Source organism: Drosophila santomea, chromosome 3R (assembly GCF_016746245.2).
Source record: "Drosophila santomea strain STO CAGO 1482 chromosome 3R, Prin_Dsan_1.1, whole genome shotgun sequence".
In the NCBI taxonomy this organism is placed as follows: Eukaryota; Metazoa; Arthropoda; class Insecta; order Diptera; family Drosophilidae; genus Drosophila; species Drosophila santomea.
Window position 1 is genome coordinate 3,045,496 of NC_053019.2, and position 21,357 is coordinate 3,066,852.

Sequence of the window (21,357 nt, forward strand, 5' to 3'; positions counted from 1 at the left end):
TATACGTGTATACGCATTGCGGAGTGTGTGTGTTTGGGGTACGCGGCGTATACGCAATGCGAGCGGGGACAAAAGGAAGTGACAGAGGCGTAACACGGGCGTGAAGCGAGAATTTAAATTGCTGCCCTGCCAGGCATAGCATTCGACGTTCCTTGCCAATACTCTCGTTTGAGGTATATAAATGAGTTCTTAAGCTAACCACATTCTAATCAATTTACACCCGGATAAGGCTGCTGATGAAAACAACATACAAATATTTGAAATGAAGGAGCGGTTTTTGTATAGCAGGAAAGGGATATATTTCAAATTCAAAATATTTGCGGTATTGATTTTAAAGATTTGTGTAATCAAAAATGTTGTATAAGTATAAAAATTAAACTCAAATTTATTGTGACATTCAAATAAAATTAAATAATTAATTCAACTTCATAGCAAGTTTAAGTTTCTGTGTAATTTAATAAATATTAAGGATTTGTGGAATATTAACTGATATAAAAGTTGGGAAATGGTTGGAACAACAAGTATTTTACCCACGTTTCTCCTTCTTAATTTGCAAATCCAATAAGTGACCCTTCTGCTAGAATTATATTTTTTGTTTGGTTTTGTGCCCACATAAATGTTTGAACAGGTCCGCTAGGGTATGCACAACTCGATGTTCTTTTAAAATTCTCATTGGTATGTTGGGTGGCTGTTGGTTTTTTTTAATTTTTTTTTGCCTCCTTTTGCCTTTTTAATGCCACCTTTTTTGCACGATTTTGTAGTTTACATGCACACACACGCACATGGAAACAAGAAGTTTTTACCTTTGCAGCTCACGTGCCACGCATGTTTGGCACCAGTCCCGCTTCAACCCACCCCGTCCCGCACCGCAACCGTTCGCCTCTTGGCCAGGCCAAAAGGCAGTTCTAATTGGAAAATGCCATGATATGGGGCTTAAGAAGGAAAGGACGGAGCGAAGGAAGAGGGGCCAACTTGCGACTACTTGGTGCTGCATACTTTGCGGCGCCGTCCTGGCAGCCGAGAAACAATCTGCAATCGAGCGATAAGTTTCGAGCTGCCGCAGCAACTGCCACTAATCTATGACAGCCATATGGCTAATAATTGGAGGGAAGAAGCCTTGGTAAGATGGGGCGAACAGGGGGTGATTCCACTTTTCCGCTTGCTCTCTGGTCAGAAACAGCCAATACAAGTAATCGTGTGGTGGAACTGAAAATGTTGATTCTGTGTAACCACTCACAAACAAAGTTTTTGGGGCAATTAGTTCATTCATGTCGGTATTGTCCGTATTCAATGATATTTTATCAAATAAATTTAACTTTTGTATTTCCGTGCATTTTTTCGTTTATACTCAAATTTATATTTCTTTTTTCTTGGCTTTTTGTTTTTATGGCATGGCAATAAAAGCAGTTTTGAAGTAAACGAAATAAATCACTTAAACAGATTAAAACAGATTATGTGTTCAAAAAAAATAAATTACCATGGAGTATAATAAAAATAAAAACGACGAGGTTTTTACTATAATAAATAAAATTTTACTTTGTATTGCATGATAGATTTACCAATTAGATCGTTATTCCTATATCATTTTCATTTCGGCTGTTTTAAGTTTAAGTTCTGCAATGGATGTATTTGTACTAATAAATTATGAAATTTCCTAAAATTTCTTCATTAAGCCAAAATATATTTCTTCCATAAAAAACGAGTATACTACGCCGTAATGTTTGATTCACAGCTCTCAGTTTGCACTCAGTTCTCACGCCAACCTTTGCCTAAAATCATTAATCAAAAATACTTCCCAAGCGGACTTTGTTCGGGGCAGTCCTCCACTCCACTCTGAAGCACTAATGTCCTGCGTCACAGCAGCAGGACGCAGGAGCGTAACCGAAACCAAATCCTGTTCAGTGGGTTGCCGGTTTAATTGTTGTTTCCGAGTGCGCTCGATGGGCGGTTTTCGGGTATCGGGTCAATGCTGGCTGCTGACTGCTGGCCGTATCTGGCAGTGACTGCCGCTGTCAATTAAACGCTGATTGACTTTGCATTCGCAGGACACGGATTGGCGCACGATGCGTATGATTAACACCGCTTGTTCCGAGTCCAGTGCTTCGTCCTCCGCCTCCTCCTGCTCACCCCGCACAAGCACCCACCGCCACCGCAACTTTTCACTCTGTGCCTTCGGTTTGGTCATTTGCTTCGGGACCACCTCCCTTGGATTTACACGGAGAAAAGTTTGGCTTCTCGAATCGAGCTATTCGCTTGATGAAGTGACCCGGCGAATGAGTTGCAGTTCAAATGTTTTTTACCTATTCTAAAGTGAGAAAACTTTTCAATTAATTGCTAAGCTGCTCTAATGATTTCCTTTTTTATTTAACTTGTAAACATTCACCCATTTGTTAAGGAATGATCCACATGTTCGTATCTCAGAAAGAAACATTCTCGTAGAATCTTTTGAAAACCCAAGATAATGCATTTTTAGACAATTATGAGTAAAACACTGGAGATAAACACTAAAACTGCTTTTCCCAATTTGGTCCCATGGTTTTCTCCGTGTCCTTGTGAGTGTGCTTTATTTAACTTGGTTGCGGTGGACGGGGCTCTGGAAAGTGGTCTGTGGCACGGAGGAGCAAGTGAGCTAGGACGGAGCTGGAGCTGGAGCTGCAGGAGGACGAGGGACAGGAGCAGCAGCAGTTGACGTCCCAAGCCCATTACCCAGAAAAGTAGGCCAAGCGCGTTTGAAGTTGCCACTGCGTTTGTGTGTGTGTGAGCTACCAAGCTGCTATTTTCTTACTCCCCAAGTAGCGCCAGCGGTTCGTACTCCCCTCTCGCTCACATCAAGTCGCCCCATCTCTTTCTGGGCTGTGCCTGTGCCTGTTCCAGTTTTCGGTTTCGTTTCAGCACGCCTTTGGCCACTGTTGCTTCTAACGCACTTCAAACTGCCGCGGCGCTGACCTACTGAGCATTATTAGCCGGCTCACGGCTCGAGTTTTGGCCCAAAGTCCCGACGTCAGTCAGCCGGCGAAAATCGATAAGCAAAAAAATAGAACAACGACGAGAAAGGTTAACTCCAAGTCGAAGGCGAAGTTCTGCATACCCTGGAATCTCAGCTATTGAGCTGCCAAGTCTTTAGGTATGAAATGTGTCAAAAAAAATACGCCAAACTAAGTTTGAATACCTCCTGCCTTTGCTGATCCAATTAAAATGTACTTTCGGAAAACACACATTTCGAAAACAGTTGATTTGTTGGAAGAGTACTTCATAGAAATGTCAAATCCACTCAAACCATTTGTAATGTACACGTTTCATTTGGCTAATAGTTAAAGTAAACTGAAATCTGTGTAAAAAATCTATTTGATTGGTAAACTATATCGTGTTTTGCTTTCAGTGAACATTCGAGCCGCAAAATGATTCAGCGAAGAAAAGAAAAGTTTATTGTACGTAGGATGTATCAAATAAAATTTAATAAATTCATTTCCCTAAAAAAAATTATGAGCGTGCAATTTGATTGAGTAAAAACATCAGCCTGCTGAATCTGTTAACAGAAAACTAAATAAACAAAATATGTATCTCAAATTGAATGAAAAATCCGCCGGGGAAACAAACTTTTTTTTAACTGACTTGGCAACTCATCTGGTTATTGTAGCTATTAAGTTGATTTCTAAAACTTCTTGAGTTACATGAGTTAGATGAGACGGATTTTATATGAACACTACAACTGTTGTATGCTCTTTGTGATTACAGGGTATTTGGCGTCTCAACGGATGTGTTTTTTCTCCCATGGCCAAGCCGAGCCACGCCAAGACTTTCGGATGCCGGAGCTGGAGCTAGAGCTCTTGGTCTAGCCGCATTGACTGCGGCTGTTGGCCGCGCTGGTGGTTCGAGTCGGAGGTTTCAGGTTGTAGGTTGTAGGTTGCAGGTTGTGGGTTGGCGGCTGCGGCTGTTTGCCGTGTGGTTTCGTGTGGCTGCGCCTTTTGACCCACCTAACCGCTCCGCAGCCCCCGCGACCATCACTAGCTCTTAGCCAAATTGCTGCAGCCCGAAAAGAGAGATGGAGATAGGGCGAGGAAAAGAGAGGGAGAGAGAGCGAGGAAACGGAAATAACTTGTAAACTTGCGGCACGCAATTTGCAATTACTTAGGCGACTGTTGCAAAGAAACATTAACGCATGCAAAGGACAAAGGCTAGAGCGACTGCCAAGAAGTGAAACTTTCCCAAACTATTTTCTATTGATTAAACAACTTAAACGACGCGGGGAATCAGCCTTGCCAAGATTGCCAAGATTGCCTGGATTGCGTATACGCCGTATGTTGCATTTATTAAAGCTGGCCAAGATTGCGTATACGCCGCATATTTTACTCTTAAGCTTAATTTCACAAGCACATATTGCGTGCACGCCGCGCGTTTTCAAAGCCGTTGACGAATGCAGGGCTTGTCACCGGTTATTAAGTTGGCCTAGTTGTTGCCTTTTCTTAGCCAGGCTAATTACCCGCACTGGCTGGCCAGTCGATGGGCCAGCAAACGATTTCCGCTACGATTCCGTGGCACTTCATTCACGCACTCGACAAACACAGGCGCAGGGCACGCTACACACTTGCTGGTTTGCTCTGCCAATTTTCCCCTTGCGGGCCACAATTTTCACACACATCTATCACGGTTTACGCGCGCATTTTCCGGCTCAGCTACACACCCGCACGCCACGAAGCTTCTTGGCCAAATGATTTGCCCGCTGGCCAACAGCAGCCGCTTCGCTCAAAGCGAGGAAATCCAGGGGGAATCGCCCCCACGAGGTGCCCACTCTCTGCGCCCATGCGCACTGCATGGACACATGACTCTGGAGAGGATTTGGAGCACCGATTTGGGAGCACGGCCATCGCCGCTCGCAATATTTACAATCTGAAACTGGCAGGCGGCGGATCTCGACGCCGCTTCGCCTTTCATTCAACTGTCAGATTTCGGGAGAGGCACTGAGAGAAAATACCCCAAGAACGGAGCCGTAGAGCGAGAGAAAGAAAGTGCTGGAGCGCAAGTTCCTGACCACAGAGGCGGCGCCACGTGGAGCTTTGGGGGAATTTTTTCATTTTTACGATATTTCAAAATTAATAAGTGTTATGTTAGAGGTAATCTTAAATTCACCAAGATCTTTGTTATTTCTATCAATGAAATATGCATGAATCAATATTAAAGTTTTTTCACATATGTACATAGTTACACTTTATATAACAATTTTATTTACAGAAAATATAAAATTAATCTTTAATCTATACAACTGTTTTCGGTGTATTTCTTAACCTTTTTGCCACTTTGCTTATGAATCATTGGGCATAAAATAAAAGGTTTCGGAAAAAAAATGTGTTTTATTTGATATATAATATTACCACTTTATATATCCGAGAAAACAGCCTTAAATTGGTTCGTAGAGAATAGGTAAGCATTTGACATTTTCTGCTAAAAGCGTGCTCCTTTCGAGTAATTGTATACCTTGATTAATTGAACTCTTGTAAATATATGATATCCACGAGCAAATGGAGGGGAATACCTCTTGTGTTGTTTCAAAATATTCACCTATATAAATTTATAGTGGTTTCTCCCCTTAGAGTAATTTATTCAGTGTTATTCATAATTAACCCAACAAAAGCCGGCAAGTGCTGCTGAGGCAACCAACAACAAACCGCCTGCGCCTGCTCTGTTGTCCAGGACAACCGCTGGCTAGAATAAATAAATTCCCAGGTGTCAAGTGGTGGGTGCTTGGCCGCGGGGGTGGTGGGCATGCGGATTCCGCTCACCTGAGCTCCAGTCGACGGTTGGCAGCGCCACCGCAAGGCAACCAAGGAGTCTAAGTTGAGCCGAGAAGCGTGGAATGCGCCCACTTTTTCCTACTTCGGGTAGACCGGAGACGGAGGAGCACCTGCCCCAACGTGGGGGCCCAGGTGTCAATCATGAGAGCGCGTTGAAATGGCTGGAAATCGAACTTAGTGAACAAATAGCAACAACTCAGGCTGGAATCAAAATTCAAAGTTTGAGCACCCTAGGAGTTTCGGCAGTTCTCAGTACAAACTACAGAAAAACACACGTGTGACAACGATTATCCCCAAAAAACAAAATACACCCCAAACGACGAACGGAACTTAATTTGAAAACCGACGAAGGATAATCTCACAGGATGTCGGAGGCTGGGGAACACTCTGATGAAGAGTCCTATGCAGAGGAGTCCTTCGAGGAGGACTCGCAGTCGGAGGTGGAGGAGCAGGAAGAGGAGGAAGTGGAGGAAGTGGAGGAAGAAGAAGCTGCGAATATTGAGCTAGAGCAGTCAAATCCAAGTGAAGCTCTCCTAGAGGAGAGCGACACCCAAAGCGAAAGCGATGCAGAAGCTGAGTTCCTTCGCGGCAACGTAAGTCCTCCACTTCAGGAGCTGACTATTTCCAAGTTCAGCCTTAATCCGCAACCTGCATCGCGCCCACAGCCACACGCCCGTCGCCAGTTGGCCCCCCGGATGGTGTCCTACCTGAGTTCCTCCTCCGAGGACGAAAGCCAAGTGGTCATCACCAAGACGGTAGCCGAGGTAAATCAACTAAGTCTGCGAATGGACACGCCTATGGAGGATGAGACGCCCTCGGTGCGCACTCTGATGCCAGGCAGTGCCCATTCCCGGGTTAAGGATGAGGATGAGGATGATGACGAGGATGCTGAGGTCGAGGAAGTCGAAGAGGAGGAGGAAGAAATTCCATTAGACGAAGACGACGCCCAAAGCGATGGATCCATTGGTCGTCAATCCGCCGAGGACAACGATGAGGACGAGGGCACGGATGTTGAAGTGGAGCAACTGGAGGAGGATGAACCCATTGTAACAGCTGTGTGCAAAAAGTCGGTCCAGGAAAAGGTTCCGCTCCACCAGGAGGACATTGTTTCCTTGGTGGATGCCAGTGACAACAGCAGTGAGCACAGTGTGGCCACCATGTGTGTAGCAGGTGACGAAACGGATATCACCATGGTGGAGTCTCCTAGATTACGAAAGCACGTAAGTTGATGGATTAGTTAATATCGAACTAGAAATAATTGCACATCCACCCACAGCAATCAGTTACTGCAATGAAGCCGGAATCGCTAAAAGAGGAGGAAGAACTGGAGGAGGATCAAATGGAGGAACCCATGGAAAACCTTAATGTACTTTTAAATAGTTGTGATTCGTTGCCAACAGCACAGCCCGATCTAGCCAGGGTTCGGTACCTGGAGCAGCAAATGACCCAGATGTCGGAGATGATCATGAAGTCGTTCCAGATCAATGGAGGAGCGCCAAATAGCCAAGCCTTCGAGCAGCTTGCCATGGCCACGGAGAGGATGCATCAAAATAGTAGTAGACGCGAGGACACTGAATCCGAGATGGCATCGATGACGGAATCGATTATGACCAGTGCCAGAAGCTTGGGTGGAGGAGTTACCCCTATGAGAATGCGGATGCAGCGTTCCCAGGAGGCGCTAGTAACGACGCGACCTTCCAAGCTACTCAGGCCCAAATGCAGATGTCCCTCGGAATCGGACTTAATCGAACACGAGCAGGAACTGGAGATTGGTCAGGAGTTGCCCCATGGACTGACACCGGACGTCGGCTTGGGCATGGGAATTGGAATGGGCGAAGGCTACCTCGTGGACGAATGTGGCCAGGGCGACGGACTCATGAGACATCCACAACAGCGCAAACCGCCGGAGTTCCACAGGCGAGCGGTTAGCGGAACTCCAAGCAGCTTAAACAGCGACAGTTGCGAGTATCAAATCAATGTGTCGCGTTCCCGCTGCACTAATGATAAGATGAAGTGAGTAGCTAACAACATTTGGAAAACTATAAAAACTATCCTCTTGTTAATGTAGCTATAAAAACCTTGGGCGCAAGAGCTACAGTTTTACGAATCCCCAAGTGCGCGAGATCGAGCGCCAGAATCAGATTCTTCTCCGCAAGATGATGACTGTGAAGCCCACGGCGACAATCAAGGCGAGCACCAGCAGCATTAAGATCAGTGGCCCGGAGAAGGTGAGCACTTCATATTAAATTCCTGTCCAATATTAAACCTCATCCAACCGTCATATGAATTTCCTCCAGCGACAGCCACCTCCCGCGCCGCGTCTCTCCAGCGCTGCTGTCAACCGGAGGAAGTATCAGCGCCAGATCGATCTGGACAACGATCTGCTGAAGCGGAAATTGGAGGCCATCGGCACCCGGCGACCGCAATTCAAGTGACGCCTCCACGGGCAGCTCCAACTGTGTTCATTAAGTGTTTAAAAGTGTTTACTGCGAATTTACAAAATTAAAATTTATTGCAAGTTGAAAAATGTAGTATAATCCTAATCTAATTTTTAAGGGAATTTGAAACCCAACTAGGATCGGTAAATAATTCAAGGAAATGTATAGTACTAGTAAAATGTTGTTCCGATCCGAGTCATTGCATCAAAATGTGTTTATAATTTGTACATGTAGGTAAAAACATTTATATAATCAAATTGGTAAGCAATATTAAATTTAACAAGTATTTTTCTGCACGTTGAAAACAAATTAAACTAAGAAAAACTCCCGAACATAAATGAAAAAAAGCGGAAAGTTTTGAAAAGGAAGTAAGCATTAGATGGCCTCTCTGAAACTTATAAGAAAAGCTTACAGAGTCACCTCGTTGATCTTGGTCAGAAATGTCTCTCCCAATGTTTTCATGGCTTTAAAGGCAGCCTCCCCGTTATTTTCCTTGAACTCTGCTTCATTTTTAATCTTGACCTTTTCGCGCCGTTCCAATTCACGATAGATAACCTGACCAATCTGAAATAAAACTACGATTTACACAAATTTGTTTGGAAAAAGAAATATCAACTTACATAGACATCTATGGCAGCGTACATCAGTTGATTCTCGTCCAGCGGAATGACATGCCACTTGCTCATGCGCACCTTCTTGCTTTTGTCCATGGCCTTCTTGGCTATAAAGTTGGTTAACCGCTCCAAGCTCCAGCGCCCGCCGGTCTCGCAGACCTCATTGCACCAAAGACCCAAGTCCACGCATTTCTCTATCAGAGGTTCAGCGGAAACCTCGGGAAAGTCACGTGCCAGCTTTCGGAAATCGCTGGAAAATAATTGATTCGATTTTTCTAAATGGTTTTTCCCTTGTACGAGTATTACTAACTTCTTTATGTTCACGCCATGCAGTCGCACTTTGGGATGATTGATAAGGGCCACCAGGACCGCGGGCAGTTTCTTGAGATTAGTCAGCTGGTATATGTAGCAGCACTTTTCATCCACGCATATCTGGATGACGGCAGACTTGCCAGGTCCGGTTTGGAAAGAGAAGGGCCACTCCATGTCAAAAGCCATAGGCACTACGTCATCTTTCTGTTTTTCTACCCATTGCCTGCGATAAGAATTGTAATGCACATTATTAAATAGGAAATGGGATGTGTGGTATTCTAGAAACAAGATAGGTCCACAAGACACAAACTTACAAAACATCATCAGCAGATGCAGCAATATCCTGGTTCTCCGTGTGGTATTTAATAGCACCCTTGTACTTAATAAAGGGCAGCTTTTCGGGCTTCTCCTTTTCCGGCGATGGAGACCCATCCTCTGCCATTGAACGAGTGCTTCTGGTCAGCCTGGAACTCCGGCGCTTGGGCGGGTTTTCTTCCTCCGTCGCTTTCTTTTCAGCTTTCTATATAGGCATTAACATGTTACTCTCAATTTGTAATAAATAATTCATCATTATTTTCTTACCGCGTCTGGGGTATCCAGATTCTTTCGCTTGGCAGCCGGCCTACCGGGTCTTCCTTTCGTTTGCTTTGGAGTATTATCTTCTCCAGCATTTTCCTTGTCTTTCAACTGCAGGATATAATCAGTTATAATAACATAAGTAGTTTTTATTGCTTCACCCCTCGGACAAAGATTGTTAGTTAACAAAAAACCAAAGGCTAGGTTGAGCAGCCCTTATATTAGCCTATATATTATATTAGTCCTATATATTAGTCCTATATATATATTATACTATTTATACACTAGTAGACAAAAAGGAAAAACTTGCTAGAAATATAAATGAATAATAAACAAATGCAAACCTCTTTTGGAGTATCCTTTTTTGTTACTTTGCCTGTCGTTTTGGGAGTCCCTCTTTTGACGACCGCCTTCTCCTACAAATACTTTTAAATTACTTTACTTCCCTATTTTAAGCTGTCAATATAAACTACCTCTTCAGGAACTGCATTTGCTTTTGATTTAATGGGCATTTTTATAAGATATTTTTCCATAACCCGCGTTGCTTGTCCGTTGTCTTTAATGCTTTGTTTACTATTATTTCCCGCCAAAAACATTGAGGGGTATGCACTAGAAATACCTCAGTATGTAGAAATACTGTGACAATCTATATACTGCATTTGACTTTTTCCGCTAATGCTTTAAGCGTTTTATTGGAAGATGCATAACTACTTCTTAGCCAGTCGTATATTCTAACAAAGCAAGATTTAGAAAACAACAGATAAACTAAATTTTTACTAAATTTTTGTTTACTGGCCTGGTATTTTTGTTTCCGAAACTATAGATACCAAATTGATTTTCCCGCTCAGTTGTAAAGCCATTATCTTGCTCTGGCCACACTTCACTTGAAAGCCGCATTATTTTGTTTACATCGCGAAAACTTTGCAAATTCGAACAAAAGTATGTCCTTTGCAAACGTTTCCACGCACTACATATCCGAGAAGGTGGCCAGAGTGCGTTGGCTGCCGGAGCAACTGCAGCAGAGCGAACGGTTTGTCACTGGAAGCTGGGACATGGACCAGAACTTCGTGCGCCTCTGGCGGCTCCAATCGAACCAATATGCCACCGCCACGAATTCGGATGTGGACCAGATGCCGCGCTGCATGGACAAGGTGAGAATGGAGGACGATGTGACCTCCATGGAATTCGTGGACATGGACACGCTGGCTGTGAGCTGTGCCGATGGTTAGTATTAGAATAAAGGAATCATACAATCAGCTTTAATAACTATCTCTTTTTTTAATACCAATCAAGGACATCTCAGCGTGTTTAACGTCCAACGAGCTGTGGAGGAGGATCAGATGCAACGTACGTCCCGATCCGAAAGGCTGCACTGCTTCCAACGTAGCCAGGAGCCGGCTCCTTGCACCGACCTCTCTGTTTACGGCACGGATATCGCCACCGCCGGCGAGGATGGGTGCGTAAGCATCGTCTCCGTGGGAAATGTACGCCAGGTGAAGCGACACATTGAGGCGGACAGCATGGCACTGTTTTCCATTTGCTATATCAGCCAGCAGGAATTGGTGACCGCCAATAGAATGGGCGTTATCAGAATGCTGGACGCCCGAGTGGCCACTGAAGCGCAGCCGAAGACCACTTTTATGGTGGCGTCCCAGGATGACAAGTCGTCTAATTTTGTCTCGTCCCTTGCAACGCATCCCATGCAGCAACATATCCTACTTTGCGGCAGCGAAGAGGGTTCCATCACCGTCTGGGATATGCGAAACCTCAACTATCCCGCCTCCTATCTTAGCGCCCACAAAAGTCCTATCAATGAGATTGGCTTTCACCGAAAGGATCCCAGCAAACTGTTCACCGCCGCAGAGGGTGGCGAGGTGTGGATGTGGTCAGAGAACAAAGTTCTGGGATGCGATTCCAACAAGGACGGACACAGTCCCTGGTTGTCGGGCGATCGTGTTCGCTCCCTGGTTGATGTGGAGGGAGTGCTGAGTAACATTCGCAAGTCCATTAACTCGTTCGATGTCCATGGAAGTCGTCTGGTCTGCGGAGGCGACACGGAAGCCGTTTACCTTGTTGATAATATTATGTGAATTGCAAGCTGAGTACTTTCCTTTCTTAAATTATAGGATTTTTCAATTGTTATTGTACTAATTTGTTTTTGTGTGTAAATTAAAGGAAGGCAAATGGTAAACGGATTTCAAAAGGTCATATACTAATTAGGTATTGTATTTAAATTTCATATATTATTTATTATTTTCCTTGATATACTCAAAAATTGGCTTAAATCAAAGCACCTGTCTTACATCTACATCTAATTTAAGCTTAGGATAACTACATATATTCGTGTACAGGTGTTTATGTGTTTCATGCCTTGGCAATTCCGATTTAAATATTCTCGTTTTGGGTGCTGCTGTGTTGGTTGGTCTTATGAATCGTACTCATATCCGACTTAAATCCTATTTCGTTGGCTAATTTGGAATAGATTTATGCGTGTTTTCAACTACCTTATTTTCTGGATGAACTAACTTGGAATCAATGCATATTAGGCTAGGCGATTATAATAAATATAGTATGTATAAGTATGTACAGTGCAGCTCTTAGGCCTACGTTTGTTCGATTCTCCGCGATTTATCAGATTTGTATTGTTTGAGCATTTTTAACTGCATTTGGGTGCGGATCAGGGGAATGAGTATTACATCATTAGGTTCAATTAGGTTTTAATTTATCAGGAACCCAAACTATTTGTATTGCATTTATTATTGGATTATCAACGATAGAGCTACTATTTCCGGATAATTTACTGAGTGTTCCTCCGTTTTGATTCCTCATCTGTATGGGATCCCTCAGCTTTCAGGCCCTAGTAGAATCGTTCGAACTTGGGCGCCTTGTTGAGTGCGCAGAAATAATACCCTGAATAGTTTTGTGTGGCTCCGGGTGGAGTGTAATCGCCGATGCTGTAGTTCCCGTAGTCGTAGTTACCCATGTGGGCGTGGTGATGATGGTGGTGCTGGTGGTGCATGTGGTGGGTGTGCGGGGGGTGGTAATGCTGGAAACCTCCTGCACTTCTTGGCTTTTGTCATGTGAGGAGGCTGTTGCCACCCCCGCTTCCGCTGCCGGAGGACTCTCCTCCAACTCCGGTTCCCCCATTGCTGCCGTTGCTGTTGTTGTTGCCGTGGACGCGCATGTGCCGATTCAAGTTTCCCGACTGCGAGAATCTGTTGGCAGAAAAAAAGCAATTAACTGGATGTCATTTTAGGACTGCCCATTGGTGGCTTAATCCATTGTGAAAAAAAGACGGACTGATATACAAACTCAGCCGATAAAGGTTTGAATCTTTAGCATAGCTTCTTAGTAGAAAATTAGTATTTTATGTAACTTATTTCCTTGGAGTTTATTAAATACTTTATGGTAAATGTTGAAATAAAGTTGAAACCTTTGAAATTAACACACACATTCTTTTTGGTTTCCATTTGTATCAGTTTATAAGAGAATCAGTAAAACAAATGAAATTTTTTTTACTTTTTAAGACATCACGGGGACTTTAAAGCACAGCAAAACAATGTCGTTCATTTAGGAATGTGGGAGGTGTAGGTCCCCATCCCGGACTCACCTGAGCAGGCAGAGCTTGCACTGGTAGGGCTTCTCGCCACTATGGATTCGCAGGTGCTTGGTGAGGGTGCTGCTGTCGGAAAAGGACTTCTTGCAGGAGGAGCAGCGGTACGGGCGCTCGCCGGAGTGGGTGCGCATGTGCGTGGTGACGCTGGAGCTCTGCGAGAATCTCCGGTCGCAGATGGGGCAGCGGAACGGCTTCTGACCGGTGTGTGTGCGTACGTGGGCCGTCAGGTTAGCGGCCTGCGAGAAGCTCTTGTTGCAGTCGGGGCATCGATAGGGTCTTTCGCCGGAATGGGTCCGCAGATGGGTCTTGAGCGTGCTGGGCCGAGCATATGTTTTCCCGCACAGCCGGCACAAATTGGGTTTCATCTCGCCGCCACTGCTGCCCTCATCCCCGTCCAGATCCTCGTTGCTATCCTCCTCGTCCTCGAAGGCGGAAAGACTCAAGCCCAGGGCGGCTGCTTGATAGCTGCTGGGACTTTTGTGGGGCGGTGTGTATCCCTGATTGTTCACCCCCGTGGGGTAGTAGCCAGCCAAAGAGGAGTTGGCCGGCGGCGACGGCGACTCCTTTTCGCCCACTGTTAGCGGCGGCAGGGAACCCAGACCCGTGGGAGCAGGTGCTCGGAAATCCGCAGTAAAGGAGTACGTAGCCGAGGCGGGATAGTGACCGGGACTCAGGAGCGGTGGGTATAGCACATTTACCGCGGCCGCTGCTGCTGCCGCCGAGGAGGAATTACTGGGTGGCGTCCAGTTCATCTGGGAGCACTGCATCGGTACTCCGCCGGCATCCCCGGCACCGTAGCCATGGTGCATGGTCATGTTCATGCTGACGTTCACGCTCATGCTGGGATACATGGCTGCCGCCGGAGGAGGAGGTGGTGGAGCCGTTCCAGAACTGGTTTCATAGTAGCAATTGGCAGAGTTGGCCACGCCAGGACTACCATTACTGCCGATATTGTTGCTTTGGAGTAGCGAGTTGCCTACGTGCGATGCCTGGACCTGGGATTGCTGGTGCTGCTGGTGTTGCTGGTGCTGCGAGTGCATCTGGGCGTGGTTGTGGGAGTTCGGCGAGATGAGCATCTGGTGGGGATGCACTGTGTAGGAGAGCGAGGCGGCCTGGTGCGGATTGCCGGCGGCAAAGTTGTAGGATGCGCCGCAGGGCGAGAAGGGGAACAGGCTGGGCAGCGGATCGATGTCCAGCGGCGGCAGACCGGGAAACGTGGAAGCCATCTCGTCGGTGCTCCAGTAGCCGTGATTTCCTGAGGACCCTCCTCCGGCACCGTTGGTGCTGCTCCCGTTGCCGCTGCTCGCCGGCGGTGTGGTGCTGATCTGGATGTGGCCGCCACCGATGCCCACGCCCACTCCAATCGTCGGATCGAAACAGCCGCCGCAGTCGAAGTCGCTGCTGGTGAGCGAGGAGATGGGCAGGGCGGTGTTGCCCTGGCAGGATAAGCAGCCGACGCAGGAAGCGGCGCACTCTTGCTGCACGAGCGGAAACGGAAGTGGAGATTGAAACCGGTTATGAAATAAATGCAGCTAATTTTAATAAATATTTAAAATATTTTTACGCAATTATACAATTATGTAAATTTAAATTGTATTATTTTGAAATTACTTTTACTGAATATTACAAAAAAAAAAAAACACTTTTCTAGTGGGAATTTAATTTAACTTAGTAATCTTCCTGATAGATAAAACGCTATCGGATAAAAATTTAATATAATATTTTCAGAACGACAACAAGAGAGGTTTATTGAAACAAATTTGTGCATACAAATGATATACAATAAAAATGATTAACTTCTTAGTTAGTACAAAACTGTCTGCTTTTTTTTAGTTACCGATATAGCAAATTTAAATAGCCACAATTTATGTATTGAGTTTAATCTCCTGGTCAGGTATATCACAGATTTCAGCTAACTTCTTGCCACGAAACAAGCACAACCGAACGCTCAGAGATTTCCGGAGATATTAATGCGAAATCGAAAAGGATTCCAGGACTCACCTGCGGGCTGTCCAGCGCCAAGCCGAACAGGGGATTGTTGGGAACATAGCCCGTCTCTGGTTCCACAGGACCGCCGTTTGAGACATCGCACGATATGTACATAGCTCCACCCTCTTGATCTTCCAGGGAATCTGCGCAGCCAAAAAAAAACCGTGAAAATCACTGGAAGTACTCCAGAGATGCTCGACTACAGCGCGTATCTCATGGATAAATTTTCGAGCCATGACAACCACTGTGCACAGGCTCCGCCCCTCAAGACACACACACAAATATACAAATCGAGAGCGATACAAATGCCACCGCCATTTGCTTTGCTCTCTCGACTCGCGATTTTCCATCTGTGTGTCGCCATATGCGCTGTATCTGCATATCTGTGCAAAGGTGCTTCTGATTCACTCACCCAGAATTGTGTTCAGGAGTTTGGAACCCTTATATAACAATCCCATGACATGACTCCAGTTCTGGAACGTTTGGGTTCAACAGTCGCGCATTTGTTTCTGCTTTTTCTACGCTTCATCTTGATGCGTTAATTTCCAGCTGCAAGGCAAGGACGGCACACTATTGGTAAACTCTTTTCTAATTCGCTTACTTAAGAAATTTTAATTAAAAAGTAACCAATCGTCGAAAATTTCAAAATCCGCTCTTTTTAAATTCAATGTTTTAACGTCGAAAATCAATTAAAAAAATTACATTCAAATATTTTTTGTCAATTTGTCAACTGTAGGTTTTTCTTATCTGAAGAAATATGGATTCCAATTTGGCTATACAGATGAATCAGAATTGTGAGACATTAGCATTTTGATTAAACTGCTGTAAGATTTAAGAGATGCGTCTTAACACAAGTTTCCTTTTTTGCTGGGACTAAAAGATTTATATTTAAATTATAATAAGATCTATTATGAAAAATGTTAACTCTCTTGAAGTGACAAATCGGGAAAATAACTAACCAATTTAAGCATATATACAATTAAAGCTAATTCTTTTTTTATGAGATAAAAATTTGAGTTTTTATATCCTAGCCGAAACATCGTAAGGACATTTTTATTTGCTAGTTAGAAATTAAGAATATCTTTGCAGTTATCAGGTTTGATTTGAAATATTTAAGTTTTATTTTGTTTGTTTTTTTTAGAATAATCCTGGTTCAAATCCTTGTTATTTTAAAAACATTTAATATCCAGCAATACACATTTAAAATATATATTTATCAGATTTTATGTTGCTAGTTCCGTTTTTTAATCACATTTGCACTCTTAACCATTTTCACCTTCTGAATAGATCCACAAATGGCATGATACCAAGATCACCGATAGAATTTCAACGTTTTCTTGCAAAATTTTTAAATTTCTTTGTAACTTTTTTTCGAAGATTTATCATTTACTGATTTCAACGCGACAATAATATCACACGATCGTTGTTCTCAAGTTAGAAATTTATATGGTGCCGTTGTGCAAGTTTTGAGTTTTCGAGTTGAGTGCGGGGCAAGAAGCGACTTTTGGCGAGGAGCATAAGACGGCGACTAATTGTCAGTTTCAGTTCGAGGCACCTCGGCCCAAAATCGACTGATATATCGGATTGGCAGAGCGGCAGCAAAGCGACAACTACAGAGGAAAAGGCAGGGCGCAAAAAACATACTTACTTAATTATAAACAAGCGACAAAGGGCGCAAAAGACAACGGCAACAATCTCGCTCGCACTCACACTTTCAGTCGAATATAATGACACAAGTACGCAGCACTACACACTCGAGACCCTTGCTCAAAGCACCCCTCCCTTACTGAACCGATACCAAACCATACCATACCATACCATACCATACCATACCATACCCATACCAAGCCACACCGCACTATATCCCATGCCCACTCCAGAGATCCATCCATCCACCACCACAACAACGCTGCCGTCATCGCTGTCGGCCAGCCAATGCGCTCCGTCTGCCGGCTTTTGCGGCTACTACCCCTCTGCTGCTTCCACGTCCACATCCACATACTCATCCATAGCCAAAGCCACCCTCCTCCTCATCCGATCCCGCCCAGTCCGAGATTCAGGCCCATTCATACGTGGCCAGCTACATCGGCAGCAGTTTTCAGTAGTTTTTATTTGTCACCCAATATCTTTACAGCTCGACACCAGATACCAATGAGACGGGGAGAAAAAAGGTACACTTAAAAAAAATACATTAACAAGCTGAATGCTATCTAAAATGTAACACTATGACAGTCCCAATATTTGCTTCACTTTAAAGATCAGTATCCGCATTTCATTGCTACATGATGTACCTTACCCCTAAAGACTCGAAATATTCACAACCGCAGACTGCCGTCAAATTCTTTGCAGGATAACAAATAAACCCACCCAACGTTTATCCTGTAATATAGCTATGAGATCAATTTTAGTTGCTGTAATGCTATCAAACATAGCCAAAAACTAGAAACGCTTACGACTATTTGGATTACCTAAAAGGTACTGTAACATCATTGCAACATAAATTAAAAGTACTATTAGGACAATATAATTAAAGTATGCCCCATTTTCATTGATGCATTAATAATTAAGATCAAATAAATGCAAGCAGTGTAAAGTACACCCCATTTTAAACTAGCAATTTTCTCCCAGTGCAAAGGCTCTCCGGGGCGGACGAGGGAGGGGCAGTTGGAACGGACTTGCCAACCATTGATCGTCTTCGTCGGCATTCTGCTTCCTTCACTTCATTGTTTCGTGGTTAAGTGAGGCAGTCCATCGGGCCAAGTCGGCCGGCAACCCCCTGACTGCTTCTGTAGCTTGTATCTAGGTATCTGGCCGTGTGTATCTGCTTCTGTTGCGAGTATCTTTGTATCTCTATCTCCGGTGCTGATTCTCAGTTGCAGCCCGGCCAATGACGACTGTCTATCGATCGATGCTCTTGTCGCCGGGCCGACAATCATGAATAGTTTGAATGTTATTTGATAGTTCGATTTGTGGTTGTAGCAGAAAAAGCAGGGAATAAATCACAGGCCAGATGGAAAAGCAAAGGGAAATTATGAAATACATTTGTTAAGTCCAACCCGGCTATATTTAGCTAAGATATTACATTCAGTGTGGATTAGAGTCCCCAATTTGGATCGATCCCCTGCCGATCGAGAAGGTTCACACGCCCGAAATCGAATTAGCCAATCGGCTAAATAAGTTGAGTGCAAAGGCTTGATCGGCAGTATTCGCATAGGTATCGAGCTATATCCCCCATATCGCCTTACCTTATCGATGGGAATTTCAGGTCAAGCCCAGCCAGCGTCGTGTGTGTTAAAATCAGATCCACAGTCTGATCAGATCCGAACCCGTTTTCATTTTTTACTTCGGTTGGGTATCGGTTTCATGTCAACAACTTGGCTAAGGACATGAGCCTGTCTCTGCTGCCGATTGTCAGAATGGATTAGAATCCGCTCCTTGAGCTGGTAGCTGGTAGCCAGGCAATCCCCGGGTATCAATAACAATTAGGCGGATTCCTCTCAGGTCGTGCGTTCAGGTGTCAGCTGATCAAACTGCTTCCCTTCTCCCGATTGACCGCAGCCGAATTCGAGATTTGCTACAAATTAAGCTGCAGGGTAAATATATTCGAGCAACCCCCTCTCTGAAGGACCTGTTATCACACCAGCCCATCAACCACCTTATCTTCGCACGTGGAATTGTTTGCTAGAGGCATCATTGGTAGCTTATGTTTGTTTTGCGTATTTCAATTGACAAACAATGGCAGGACATGATGCTGCCCATTCCTCCCTGCGCTTCCCACGTTGCCACCAGCAACCAGCTAAGCAAATTTCACTTATTTTCATTGTGCACTTCGTGTTCGAGTACATTTCATTTCATTCCATTTCTTTTGCCTTCGCCGGTCTGTATTCCGCTGTGAATTGGCGAGGTTTCTAAAATCAATGAAATACTTTTCGGGCTGCACCGATGGGGCTTCTCCTGGTTTGGGCTGCGCCTTGCTTTTATGCTGCCACTCAAGTCATTCAACATGTTAATGCCAATCGGTCATATTAGATGCCTTGCCGGCTAAAATGAGATGGCCAACTTGGGTCAACTGGATGGGGGCTGCCTAGTCAATCAGAGATGTCTAACAAATAATTGCCATTAGGCTTTCTTAACTTTGATTCTTTTTGAAATATAAACAAGAAAGAACGCTATAGTCAAGTTCGCCGACTATCTAATACCCGTTACTCAGCTAGTGGAAGTGCGAAGAAGAGTCTTCAACACTGACAGTTTTTGGCGGTTTGTGGGCGTTAGAGGGGGCGTGGCAAAAAGTTTTTTGGCAAATCGGTAGAAATTTACAAGACTAATACAAAAATGAAAAAATATCAAAACATTTTTCAAAAGTGTGGGCGTGGCAGCTTTGGGTGGTTTGTGGGCGGTTGTGGGCGTGGCAAAAAGTTTTTGGCAAATCGATAGAAATTTACAAAACCAATACAAAAATGAAAATATATCAAAACATTTTTCAAAAGTGGCAGCTTTGAGCGGTTTGTGGGCGTTAGAGTGGGCGTGGCAACATGAATCAACGTGTGTCTATGTCTCTGAAGTCTGTATGCTTAGTCTCAACTTTCTAGCTTTTGTAGTTCCTGAGATCTCTGCGGTCATACGGACGGACAGACAGACGGACGGACATGGCCAGATCGACTCGGCTATTGATCCTGATTAAGAATATATATATTTTATATGGTCGGAAACGCTTCCTTCTGCATGTTACATACTTTACAACGAAAAAGTAAAAACCTTATAAACAATTACTGGGGTTAGGCTGTAAGAAAAACCTCAGTCCGTTTCTTATTTAATTTGAACTTAAGAACCTTTAACTATTCTAAAACTAATTATGAATAAATTACCTTTCATTATAAATTAACATATAGAAATTATCTAAAGCAGAGCGTTAACGGGAATAACTGGATTTAAGTAGCAAACTTATGTTTCTATACATATCAATACTCGCCTAAAAGTCGGAACTAAACCAAATTCTTCGATAGGCACTTTGACTTGTCAATTTACATTTGCTAGGATATATCACACTCTTTCTTTTTTTAATAATTTTTTGTTACTAGGTTTACTGAGAGGCTCCTTTATCTTGTGAATAAACCCCCCAATTGATATGACCACAACTGCAGTGGACTCTATGGTTTCTATGATGTGCCATGACTTAGTGGGAACTGTAGTGTCCTGGAACTGGAACTGGAGTACTTGGGACATCTGCGAGTGCAATCGGGCCGATAACCGACGCCCCCGCTCCTAAGGAGAGTATCGATGACCGCGTGACAGGCGCAGCCGTTGCTAGTTGACATTTGCTGGACAGGATGGGGAAGTACGAACCGCTGTCCTGACAGCTGGACGAGTCGGGATCGGGATCGGGATCGGAATCGGGACTGTCGCATAACCCACTTCTTATTAAAAACCTAAGCCAGCTTATTAAATGCCCGCGACTTATTAAAAACGCTGGGGGAGAAGTAGATATAAGTACGGTCGAAGGACTCCCCCAAGGAAAGGAGACAACTACTTGAATTACAGCTCAACTTGGCCACAACAATGTCTTTTCGTTCTTCTGGATGTGAGTACACTTGAGTGAAGCGCGCCAAATTGAATTTGTAAGGCGATACTTTCTGGAAAACAAAAACAAAAGGGGGTTTCAGTACCAGAAGGGTTGATTGCCGGTACATCTTATCAATAAAGTTGCTATTCTAGAGGACAGATACAAGCCAATGCATCAATGCAGCAATAAAAACGCACTCTTTGTTTGTTTTTTATGAGGGCATCACTTCCGCAAACAAATGCTGTGAGAAGTCCCGATTGATGATCTATAGGTTTCTCACAGTAGCGAATTAAGGGGCGTTTGGTCCTTCAATTATCTGCGGTGCCGCACGCTCCGCTATCTTTAATGCCATTTTGGCGAGCCGCAAATGATTATCCTGTAATCCCTTGGATAAATATTAAATTTCAATTACGCCATTTAACATATTATTAGCCACCGGTCGGCACTATCATTATCAACATCA

The 21,357-nt window shown here is 44.3% G+C and overlaps 5 protein-coding genes across 9 annotated transcripts in view; 2 read left to right on the plus strand and 3 right to left on the minus strand.

Annotated features, from left to right (window-relative positions):
* LOC120452616 (patj homolog) overlaps window positions 1-4,694 on the minus strand; it is a 30,291-nt gene extending 25,597 nt beyond the window's left edge. For 3 of the 5 annotated variants that reach the window (XM_039636922.2, XM_039636918.2, XM_039636919.2), the window contains exon 1: window positions 4,481-4,694. The gene's annotated coding sequence lies outside the window, so the exon portion shown is untranslated. Of the gene's footprint in view, window positions 1-530; window positions 1,323-4,350 lie in introns of those variants that run through there. The other 2 variants (XM_039636920.2, XM_039636921.2) reach the window with 2 other exon arrangements.
* A 1,297-nt stretch (window positions 4,695-5,991) lies between these two features.
* LOC120453106 (protein hemingway) lies at window positions 5,992-8,316 on the plus strand. The gene is made up of 5 exons (XM_039637639.2): window positions 5,992-6,382; window positions 6,455-7,009; window positions 7,066-7,802; window positions 7,858-8,017; window positions 8,087-8,316. Exons 1-5 carry the CDS (start codon window positions 6,155-6,157, stop codon window positions 8,222-8,224), a joined length of 1,818 nt encoding a protein of 605 aa, XP_039493573.1. The 5' UTR covers window positions 5,992-6,154; the 3' UTR covers window positions 8,225-8,316.
* A 130-nt stretch (window positions 8,317-8,446) lies between these two features.
* LOC120453107 (Werner Syndrome-like exonuclease) lies at window positions 8,447-10,357 on the minus strand. The gene is made up of 7 exons (XM_039637640.1): window positions 10,203-10,357; window positions 10,074-10,145; window positions 9,736-9,840; window positions 9,468-9,673; window positions 9,152-9,376; window positions 8,848-9,091; window positions 8,447-8,791 (listed from the first exon to the last, which is right to left on the minus strand). Exons 1-7 carry the CDS (start codon window positions 10,323-10,325, stop codon window positions 8,636-8,638), a joined length of 1,131 nt encoding a protein of 376 aa, XP_039493574.1. The 5' UTR covers window positions 10,326-10,357; the 3' UTR covers window positions 8,447-8,635.
* Window positions 10,358-10,579: 222 nt separating this feature from the next.
* On the plus strand, window positions 10,580-11,924 carry LOC120453064 (nucleoporin Nup43). The gene is made up of 2 exons (XM_039637589.2): window positions 10,580-10,953; window positions 11,023-11,924. Exons 1-2 carry the CDS (start codon window positions 10,671-10,673, stop codon window positions 11,817-11,819), a joined length of 1,080 nt encoding a protein of 359 aa, XP_039493523.1. The 5' UTR covers window positions 10,580-10,670; the 3' UTR covers window positions 11,820-11,924.
* Window positions 11,925-12,490: 566 nt separating this feature from the next.
* LOC120453063 (protein glass) lies at window positions 12,491-16,848 on the minus strand. Its single transcript, XM_039637588.1, has 5 exons — window positions 16,611-16,848; window positions 15,747-15,883; window positions 15,347-15,477; window positions 13,340-14,823; window positions 12,491-12,944 (listed from the first exon to the last, which is right to left on the minus strand). The coding sequence occupies exons 2-5, from the start codon at window positions 15,790-15,792 to the stop codon at window positions 12,806-12,808; spliced, it is 1,800 nt and encodes a 599-aa protein (XP_039493522.1). The 5' UTR covers window positions 15,793-15,883; window positions 16,611-16,848; the 3' UTR covers window positions 12,491-12,805.
* Window positions 16,849-21,357: the final 4,509 nt, after the last annotated feature.